Source organism: Rhagoletis zephyria, unplaced genomic scaffold (assembly GCF_001687245.7).
Source record: "Rhagoletis zephyria isolate East Lansing unplaced genomic scaffold, Rhagoletis_zephyria_1.1 Rzeph_scaffold_01787, whole genome shotgun sequence".
NCBI classification, from domain to species: Eukaryota; Metazoa; Arthropoda; class Insecta; order Diptera; family Tephritidae; genus Rhagoletis; species Rhagoletis zephyria.
Window position 1 is genome coordinate 22,083 of NW_016158871.1, and position 11,185 is coordinate 33,267.

General features: G+C 36.4%; 2 protein-coding genes across 3 annotated transcripts; one reads left to right on the forward strand and one right to left on the reverse strand.

Annotated features, from left to right (window-relative positions):
* The first annotated feature begins 2,635 nt into the window (after window positions 1-2,635).
* On the forward strand, window positions 2,636-6,602 carry LOC108365152 (uncharacterized). Of its 2 annotated transcripts, XM_017619112.1 has the most exons (3): window positions 2,636-3,506; window positions 5,477-6,056; window positions 6,090-6,602. In XM_017619112.1, the coding sequence occupies exons 1-3, from the start codon at window positions 3,458-3,460 to the stop codon at window positions 6,481-6,483; spliced, it is 1,023 nt and encodes a 340-aa protein (XP_017474601.1). In that variant the 5' UTR covers window positions 2,636-3,457; the 3' UTR covers window positions 6,484-6,602. The 2 variants fall into 2 exon arrangements, with proteins under 2 accessions (XP_017474601.1, XP_017474600.1); XM_017619111.1 differs by having other exon boundaries at window positions 2,637-3,506; window positions 5,477-6,602.
* Window positions 6,603-6,731: 129 nt separating this feature from the next.
* On the reverse strand, window positions 6,732-10,943 carry LOC108365153 (uncharacterized). Its single transcript, XM_017619114.1, has 2 exons — window positions 10,315-10,943; window positions 6,732-7,446 (listed from the first exon to the last, which is right to left on the reverse strand). The coding sequence occupies exons 1-2, from the start codon at window positions 10,805-10,807 to the stop codon at window positions 6,809-6,811; spliced, it is 1,131 nt and encodes a 376-aa protein (XP_017474603.1). The 5' UTR covers window positions 10,808-10,943; the 3' UTR covers window positions 6,732-6,808.
* Window positions 10,944-11,185: the final 242 nt, after the last annotated feature.

Genomic DNA, 11,185 nt, shown 5'->3' on the forward strand with positions numbered 1-11,185 from the left:
ACCTGATCATTGTGTATCTGCTGCTTACTTGTATACCAGTCCTGCTTTTACAACACAGCGTGCCAAAGCTTTCAAAAGCTCTCAGTACAAATGAAAACTTTCGCTGGCCTAGTCTGTTTTACATCCACCTTTTACTCACTTAAATAAATGGTTTATTGAAACTGAAAATTATTTAAATGAGAATTAAATACAAAATTAAATTAAATTTATTTAATTAAATTAATTTCCACTTAAAAAGTTTGGTCAAACTGGCTGTTAAACAGTTTATGATCAGTGTTACACCGTGTTATTTATCATCGCGGTTCCACCTCGGTGCCATAGTTACATAAGTCTACAAAAATTGGAGAATATCAACTATCGATGATATATCGAGCCCTAACCGCCAAAATAACGTAAGCGACATTTTTTTCAAAATTTTAAGCGAACTGCAGAAATACTCCTAAGGCATCTAGATGCATTTCTGCATCAAAAAGAAAGTTTTGAAAAAAATGTGTCGCTTACGTTATTTTGGCGGTTAAGGCTCGTTACGCTTGAAACACAATACACGGCGAAGTTCGCCGAATTAGGCGATGCCGTCGTTCACCGTTCTCCTTGCTATTTCGCCTACTTTAACAGAATTAGAGCGGAAGCGAAAACAGCTGATACCATTTCGTCGCACTTATAAGTTAGGTGACCATATTTTGAAAAATGAAACCATTTTTAGAAATGATGAAATGATAACAAATATAAATATAAGGCAAGGGGGAATTATTATAAATTATTTTATTTTAAGCCAGATTTAACGAATCGATCACTGTATTTTTCAACCATCAAAAATACATGCTATTTTCTTCTAAATCTTTGAAAGTAAAAAAACGTAAGGCCACCCTTGGCATGAACTGCCGCCGACGCCCAGCAGAGCGATAGAAATAAATCTATCGCCACGAAACGCCGCCGAGCGAACTTCGCATTTCGCTTTGGCTGTGTTCAATTTCATATGCCGGCAGGTGTTCTAATTTTGACAGCGATAATTTCGCTGTGGTGAGTTCGCCGTTCGCGGGAATTGTGTTGCGGAGAGTTGAGGTGAAGTGAGCTTAGCTAAGATGAGATGGGGGGGAGTTGAGGTCAATCGTGGTAAGGTGAGTTAAAGGGAAGGAAACAGTATAGTTAGGTGTAATCAAGCAGAAGTGAGGTGAGTTGAAAAGAAGGTGAGCAACGTAACATATTTTAATCTTAAATTTTATTTGATTCTTTTTATATTTATAACTATCTGTATCCTTTTCTTTATCTTTATCTTTATTTTTGTCTTTTTACTTACCTTTTTCCTTAGGTTAATCTTTATTCGTTTCCTCATTTACGTATTTCGCTACGTAAAGGTGAAAACATACCAATCAAGTTTTCTTCAAAATTTAGTTTTTATGCAGAGTGGCAGGTAATACGAAATCACATCGATTTTTCGTCTCTCTTGAATAATTTAAAAAAACGGACTTGGCACCTTTTCACCCTTAGGTGTCGATGTATTTATTTTTATTCTTTTTTTATTTCAATAAATGAAAAAGAAATTAGTATGATAAGATATAAAATCTTGTATGGAAAGATGCAACATTTTAGACTAAACTAACATCAGTTCAGTTAGTGATTTTGTTTTGAAATTTACTTAATAACCATATAAGGAAATAAGTCAAAAAAGGTAAGCGATAGTAATAAAATCCATGAGTAAGTTACAAATAATTACATTTAAGGGGTTCACTACTTAAAGCCATGCCATTTTTCAATGTAAAATTGCAGTTAAATTGCTTTCAGGCAGTGGCGGATCCACCGATTTTACTCTCTGATTTTTCCCCTACTTTGCCAGAGAACCGAGCGCGGGAACGCTTTCTGGTAAATTCCTGCAAATTCTTTCAACTTCTTGCGAGTTGGGGAACGCAGCTATTATAATAATAAGCCATTCTTATTATTATTTTTAACATAAATTATTGTGTTTAAGATTTTAGCCGCCCATTGGATCGACCATTTGGGTTTTTGTTATTTCGAATTTAGATTCGAATTCAGCGAACTCAAAGACCTCTGAATTTTGGTCAGTATACTAACTTTTTAAATTATGGACACAAAATGTGTCTCAAATATCACTGTGGGTCAGGATTTTTTTTATTGGACTTTGAAATATCAAAGTAATGAATAACTCAATAAATTATTTTAACAGTTTAGTGCAATGAAGAATAACAATATGGCTATCAAATAAAACATAAAATTCAGTATAACTAAAAATATTTAATATTTTTGGTGCAAAAGGACGAATAAGTATTGAAAATACCTTTTTAAAATTTTATCCTTGAACATCCTTGAAAATTTGTAATATTAATTTTTGAAAAAGTACATGTTAAAGATTAATATATAATTACATGACCGCATCCTTAAATTCGTCCTTCTAATTTATTAGCTTAAAAAAATAAATATAAATACAAGAAATTTTTAAATGCATACATATCCATGTTTTTTAATTCTGCATCGAAAAGTGTTATTCTACATTGCACTGAATTATTTAAATAAATTTTTGAATAACTCATTTCTTTGAAATTTGATAGTCCTTTAAAAAAAACTGGCGTCAGAGAGAAAAACTTAAACTTAAATTCATTCATACATACTCAGGAAGAATACTAGCTTTAGTCTCGCGCTTTACAGAACAGAGGTGGATAAAAAAAAAATCCACATGTTTTGATGTTCCTGATAGCACGCAATAAGGTACTATATATTATTTATAATTTGTAATCAATCGACCACATTTACGCGCTTAATCATGAATACATACGCACACAAGCATATGCACGTTGTTCCATTTTATTCTCGCAATTAATGTGGGGTAGTTTTTGAAATTTCGTATTGTCCTTCGCACTCCCTTTCTGGTAAACCTCGCCTTACTTTGCGACTTGTAAGCAGCAGCCGCCTTCCGCTTGGCGTACTTTGGCCCCTCAATGAGCGCTAGCTAGATTAACGGTGTTATTGATGCTAAAACGAACGAAGTCTACATAGCCGAGCCGAACTCACATTAGTGTATTTCTGCGTATGTCTGTACTTTCGCTCGGCTATAATCCTCCTTCCACCAGATATCCTGCCGCAAGTATGAAAGCAACTAAGTACGAAAATAGCAAGTGCCACCTCGTCAGCGCTTACAGACCCAAGCGAACAAAGTGAGAGCAGATCTAACGACGAGAGCGACAACAGTCAGTGGCAAACAGTAAATCACATAGCAAACGAGTTCAACGAAAAAAGATGTGGTCGCAAGGATTCTCACAGCATCGCTAGGGCGCCTGCGACAGGATGAAATTTAGTAACAGAAAACTATCGCTGCGAAGTAGATCTAGCGGATGCAGCTAATGAAATTTTTTTTTTTGATATTTGTGTTAATCTGCAAAATAATCAATAATTGAAAAGGAGAACAATATACCGTTGCCGAGGAAACACAGCTAAGGAAGAAAAAATGACACAACCGGCTGGACCAATGGCGCATACTTTTGAAAATGATAACAGTAAGCAGGCGAAAGTGATTTTGCAATACGTTTTTCTTCTTATAGAACATATATGTGTACACATTTGCAAATATATATGTACATATGTGAGGCAACTTGTATTCATGTCATCGATTTAGTGCATCAAATTGTCTGTATCCTTGCAATTTTTTGTTGTTATCCTTAAATGTTACCCGATTTCATTCGCTAAATCGCTAGCTAGTGAAGTGTGTGCTTTTTATAATTTTATCAGCGAAAATATGTATCCTGCAATTCGTGCATACCCAGTCGGAAAAGTGGTAATGCATTACATGCGTCATAAATAATATAATGTATTTCTGATGAGTTCTAGATTAAAGTACTGCTGACTATGTAATCAGCATTCTAATGTATTCAAAAAGTTCCAAAAAATTCATACAAAATTGAATGACCCACTTTTCTGAGGACATCGACCTGGGGAAGAAATGCATTTTTGAATGTGAAAATGTTTGTTTTACTGATTATTTTTTCGTATACTATACATTACATTTTTCCACTGGGTACATAAACATTAACATAGATGTACCTTCTGCGTACAGAATTCTTGTGCTGTTAGTCGGATGTACAAAAGCCTTTTTATGTTCAGAATAGTTTGCAAGGATGGAAGGCTCTACTTTGCGATGCGTGTGTGTGAGTTTTTATTTTCGCTAGATTTTATTATCGTTTTGTTTCTTCCCTTGTGTATATTTTGGATTTTGCCCCTGCGCGTACGTTTCCATTTATCAGTTGTGCTGAAAAAATATCTTAGTATATTTAGAGTTGATAGGGCTGATGCTGTGAGCGCAAGGACTTTTGCTAAACGGTGTCATGTGGAGAGTGTATGTATGTACATATGTATGTATGTACATTTTTGTGGTGAATAGACAGTGAAAATGTTTTCACCACTGTAGTGCTACGTTGACTTTGCATACATATCTACATTTGTATGTTTGTATGTGCATAAATACATACATATACTTGTATATATGTATGTACATATGTATGCAGGTGTCTTATTAGATTTGTTAGTAAAACGTGTTGTGACTTTCACTCGGCACTCTTATATGCAAATTTTCCTTATAGGCGTTGTAATGTATATAATACTCAAAAGTACACTTTACTTGACTTTCATAGGTAAACCCATTTTTTATCTCAGCAATAAGCAGCTATTTTTTATCTGCTAAGCGGTAAAAAAATTTTTTTTTTTAAACAATGAAATCTGCAAATTAAAAGAAAATTATATTAAAAAAGACAAAACAATAAAATTAAAAATATTAAAGAAAACATGGTATTTTTTTCTTCAAACATCTAAAAATTATCATAGCCTCGGAAATGATATTTCATTACTATACCGAAGACCGAAAAGTTAAAGGAAAATATGCAAGTGTTTTTTTAGTAATTTCTTGATCCGCCTCTATAGCAATGTCAAGTAAAGAATATGGCACAGAATAAGTGCGATTACGAATATTACTACTATTGTAGGGGTTAGAGAACTGCGACCTTAAGTTATATTGGATTCATAGTGTGTCTATTAACTCAGTTTCCGGGAGAAATTTTAGAACTGGTTAACAACTGTGATGCAGTGGTTAGCAGTGCGCCCTACCATTCCGTAAGGCTCGGGTTCAAGCCCGGTTCAACCCAACATCAAAAAATTAAAAAGTTGTTTTCTAATTGCGGCTGCTCTTCGGCAGGCAATGACAAACATCTGAGTGTATTTTTGCCATGAAAAACAGATTCTCCACTTTGTGTGAAAACATCAAGGCGTACGCCAGAAATCGGGGGAGGACATATTTTGTAAGCGCAAATCTATTATTCTTATCGTAGAAGTCGTTATAGTATCCTTTGGTACAACAATGTAACCGCTGTCCGTCAGCATACTATTTCTTTTATGCTCCAGCTTAAATTTTCTTTCGCTGTCTCTTTTATACTTAAGCTTACCAAATATTCCCACTAATTTGTTACTCATCTTCCAGATTACTATCAGATCAGCGATGAAGATCTTGAAGACTGCGACGATCTTAACGATGACTCTCTACTTGGGGAGGTAGTTGAAGGTACCAATGGCCAAACAATAACACTGAGTGGGCGCGGCCCCTACGAACGTGCTTGGACCACGGACGCTACACGCGCGCTCATACACATACGCGGTCCCATGCAGGGCATGTTCACCGAGGGCCGCCAAAAACGGACTGCACTTTGGCTACACTGCACACGACAACTGCAAAAGTTAGGCTTTCGCTACAGCGCAGCAAAAGTACAAAAGAAATGGCACAATATACTCATTACCTACAGCAAAAACTTACCTAAGAAGATTACAAGTGGATATGTGCATTGGGAATTCTTCGAAGAGATGCACAAGTACTTGAAGGACAAAAAAGTGGATATGTACGATTTCCAATACAAATCGACATCTTATCACAAACCGCCCGTGGAGGAGCAGCAGCAACAGCAGCCGCAGCCCTTGCCGATTAGTTTTCAACAAACGCTAGAAGTCAAACAACAGACGCCTTCCCTACAACCTGAAGTTACAACTCAATATGGCGAAGGGAATAAATTAGAGCTATTGGCCAACACGGCCGAAACAAACTTGGATAAATCGAATGATGAGTTCGACGAGGATTCGATAGTTATGTCTGAGCTCAAGCGGCCCAAGTTGGAGTTCAGCCCTGCTGAGCTGCCGCTGGAGATAACCCATGCCAATGGCTATGAACACGGTGGCAAATGTGATAACGGCGAGTTCCCGCCGATGTGCACTGGGACACAGGACGATGAGCCATGGTGGAAGGACTACTTTGAACGGAAGCTGGAGGTGGAGCGTGAGAAAATTCAGTGCCAGAAGGCACTGCACCGCGAGCAAATGCAATTCCATAAGATGTCGCTACTGCAGCAGGAGAAGATCGAACGTCTGAAAATCGATGCGATCAACAGCTTGACGGGGACGCTGCAGAAACTGGTGGAGGCGAAAAACCGAAAGGTGTAGATGATATGGGTTTCTAAATATGAACAGTTTAATGTGGATATGAATTTTAATTTTATTTAATGTAAATACGTAATTATTCTTTTAGACATCAAAGCTTAACTACTGGAATGGAAATGTTACATTAGTATTTTTTCTTTGCTAGTATTAAGACAATAAATATATATGTACATATTTATGGCCTTATTCATAAAAAATAAATTAGCCTTATAAAAGGTTTATAAATTGCAAACTGTATGAAAACGTCAATTTATAAAGCTCTTTAAACCTACTTCATTTTTTATGAATAAGGCCATTAGATTCTAAAAATGTACTGAAATACTTTTTCTTACAACTGCCAATCGATTTCCAACAGTGTTGCTATTGAAGCCGTTTTACTCTCCAACTCCTCGGTGCCATAGTTAAATATCCACAAATCTGTGGAGAAGATCAAACATTCACCAGCACTCAAGCGTATATTCACCACCGGGCAAGGGCCTTGACACGGCTGCTTCGGTCGCAGGCGTATATCGAAATAACCATAAAGTTGTTTTACGAATACTAAGCCTTGTAAGTAAATTTCGCGTAACTGTTCGCTCGCATAATTCTGTGACATCAGCACCCAACTGGAGTAGAACGGTTCTAGATGGAGTGGATAGTAATAGGGACGTGTGACGAAGCGTCGAGACGCTTTGACTGCGCGCCTCTCACAGTTTCGCAAATGCAGGAACCATTTGGCACTGGTTGTGGTGCTCTTGATCTTTTGCAAAGCCAATTCTAAATTGAAAAGCTTTATGAGCATTAAGTTGGTTGACACATCACAAGGATTGCTTTCGAGAAAATCCAAAGGTGCGCTGTACATTTCGTCGAGAAACATGTTGAGCGAGCGTGGCCGATGCGAGTCGGTGACAATAACTGGCAAGCCGCGTTCCAAGTAAACTGATTCGAGGAATGAGAAAGTTGTATTCGATGTTGCGGGAATGCGTTCTGAAAATAGAAAAACAGTAAACTTAAATTTATCTACAACCCAATAATGCAGCGGAATTTAAGAAGTTGATAAGTTTAATTCATATGGCTCCATATGTTTAGGCACACCTGTTACACATACATATGTATGTACTTATAGAGAAATCAGCGCATTAAAGTGTACTTTCGAAAATAATGCCTTTTTAGAAACTAATTTCTTCATGAGAAATTTGAAGCTCATTTAATTTGTGTATGAAAAGTTACTAAAAATTTCCGTGGAAAAGTAGCCGCACCTTTTTTTCATCACACTGGAAGGCTAAAAATCTGTAACTCGAGAAAACTGCTCTGCTAAAATCAGAATTTTGTAATACTTTGACTTCGGAAAATAAGTCTGAGCGACAATAAAAAATTCTGCAAAGCTTTCCAAACCAATAAAAACCACCTCATGCAAATTTCCTTGCAAGGAACCGTCCTTGCTGTGTTTAACGCCTATATAAACGCGAATTAAAGGTTGCATCTTTTTGGAACTACCTCTGAGTGGAAAAAGAAGTATATTTTGGAAACAACCAATCCCGACTGGGAACTTTTAGAACCTTCTATCGCGGAAGTTACTAATTCGATACATTTCTATGAAAATAATCGCTGATGGTATCGCTTTCTTCGAGTTCATATCTGCTGTCAAGAAGAACTGTTCCACCAATACGAAAGCGATACTGCAATTAGGAATTAATTCGATAAGAATGAAAGTAACTAATTTGTGCGATAACGTCAGACGATTTAAAGAAGATTCTGTGTAGAGTTAAATAAGTGGTTGATTTAGGGTTGCCAGATTTTTTTTTTTGCTCGAAAGCAGTACCTTAAACATAAAATATTTAAAAACGGCAGACTACATGTTTTTTTTACAATATTTTGGTATACAATTAATAAAATCTAGTTCATAAAGCTTAGAATCCAGGGCTCGAACGGTAACACTCGTTCACTGATCGAAAACCATAATTACGTGATATGTCAGTCGTATAAGCTGAATGGTATAAAAAGAACGTTCACGCACGTCGTAATTCGAAAAATGTCATTTTACGTGATGAGTAATACGATATCGTATGTGACGATTAGAGCCCTGCTCTGTTGCTTGAAAAAGCACTTTGTTTTTGCTGTAAATTTTCTGCAAGAAATAAATATACGAGCATTTTTTTTTTGTGAGCTGCAAACTGATCTAAGAAATTTTGACATAACGAATTTTTCGTTTTTCTAAACAGCTGGCAACAGTTCTTAAAAAATAAAAATGTTATTCATTTTAACATAAATTTCCACATTCATATTTAGTATAAAATACCCTTATCATATCATTATACACTGGAGCCAATGAATTACACAGTGCTACAAAAAAGAAGAAAGGTATTTTTGAGTAAAACAAGAACCGAAATATGAAATTTGTCAAACACCCCCAAAATCTTCATTTTCCCTTTAAAATCCGGTTTTTCGTACTTTGGCGCACTTATAAGCCTGTAACTTAATTGATTGTGAACCGAGTTTCAGTTTATTACCGGATTTAGAAAGAAGATATACATATTTGTGAATAAAGAAACCTTAAGAGATCTGTGTGTATTTACCCTGCAAACACATATATTTTTTACTTTTTTCGCCTTTTTTCAATTTCGGTAAGGTTTTTACGCACTATTTTATAAGAAGACTATAATAGTCCTAAATTGGTTCTAAAACTAAATATAATAATGATGCAAGTTTTATGAGTTATTAAACTTTTTATAAAAAAAAATTTTTGCAAAGATATTATTTTTGGCTATACAACTCAAAAATGTTTGCTTGATCGTTGTTTTCATAATTTAGCATCATCAGTTTCTAATTGTCGTTACCAGGAATATTCTAGTATCATCTTTATTTTATTTTTTCCTTCGTGTTTTAAATGTAGCTATTTCTTGGTGAAAGTGTTAGCCTTGTTCATCAATGAACTGGCCCAAATTATGTGGGAAGCAGTGCAAATGCGAATGAAGGAAATGCATTTTTATGGACATGTTTTTATTTTAATATGAAGTTTTTTATGGGTCCCATAGTACGGCCATCCCGACAGCCGCCTCAAATAGGCTGGAAAGCGCTTTAAATGTCCAATTGGTTAAAGTTGAAAATGTTGTCCTACCACCACTGCATTTAAAGCTAGGATATATGAAACTATAGGGGTACTCTCGCAGCCTTGCAAAGTCCTTGCACGGTGCATTGAGAGTAACAGTATCCACCATTGACTTGAAACAATTGAAAAATTAGTATACGATTTTATAATGCAAGTACAAGGTGGCCACTGTTTACCTTCAATCTTCAAGCAGATGACAGAATAGCATCATCGTCGAATTTTCTAATTCTTTCAGAGACGTTGGTGGATAATGAGAAAGCTTTAGATATTCGTAATTTTGATATGGTCCAATATAAGTCCAGTGACGAGAGTGGCGGAGCTGTAATCCACCGTAACACACATGACGAAGTTCGTATAGTTCTCTACAAATAGAACTCAATGCACAAAAACTGGAATCAATGTCTGTTCAAATTTGCTTGTGAAAGCAGGATGAACCATGAGAGAACAGTTATATTTGTGGTAATTTATATTTCACCCAATCAACCAGTAAATAAAATTGTTAAATTAATTCACGAGAGCTTAATAAAAATATACACCAGAAGTACAGCGGACCCTTAAAAAAGACTCCAGGAAATTTCCAATGATTTTATGAAGGTTTCACTTCTATCGGATGTGCACTGCACGCGTATGTTTTTTTTTTTTTTAATCACGTTCTTAATATTCGAATATATTTCGAACCAATGTTGGCAAAGGGGTGGCGGAAATTTATTTTAAAATACTCTATCACACTTCGAATGGTTACTCACCAAGCGTCTCGCAAAGTACGCAATTTTCAGCTTCGGTCTCATAACGGCCCAAGGCTTTCGTTGTTGAAGTTGCACTCTGCGCACCGTTTTTATCTACCGCACGCTCAATTAGACACCGGCTACTATATAGAGGCGTCCAATTCCAGTAGGGCAACAGCTGTAGCAACACCAAACGTCCAATGGCGCTAACAAACCAACTAAATTCTTCGGACCAGTTATAGAGTAAATAAAAGGCGGCCATCATAGCCAACAAGACGCCCAGTAACACGTAACATCTGTTGTTGCGACGATGCAACAGCGGCTGACATATGGCACGCATTTCTTTGGAGGTAAATCCTTGCTGCTTACATTCGCCGAAGAAGTCAGCAAATTCCTTCTCCAATTGCTCCATGATGACGCGTCTGCACGCGAACACTATGCTGCCACAAGTAAACGTTGAGCGCCACAAGTGGTTTTCGCTACTGAATAACATGCAACGCAGCATTGCTGCCATGGACTGCCACCGCACATGCGCTTTGCGCACATGACTGGCTGCTGGCGCATTTGGCGATAAGCGAGTTAACGATTTTAAATTGAATTTAACACTTCATTGCATGCGAAATTGAAATTGAAAGCGAAGTGCCGCTTTGTGTTAAGGAGGATAGGGGCGAAAATAATAAGAATTGGAATAAATAACTTTAATTATAAAAAAGCCAAAGGGAGACCAGAAAGCTTATGCGAGTATGTACATTAGGGTGGTCCAAAATAAGTAAAGTCAGAATTTTAGTGCTCTCACCACCTAGGAATCGAATATATCGAAAAATTATAAACTTATATATTTTTTTTTAAATCAAAAAATGTGGAAATGGTATGGAATTCTTGAAAATCAATA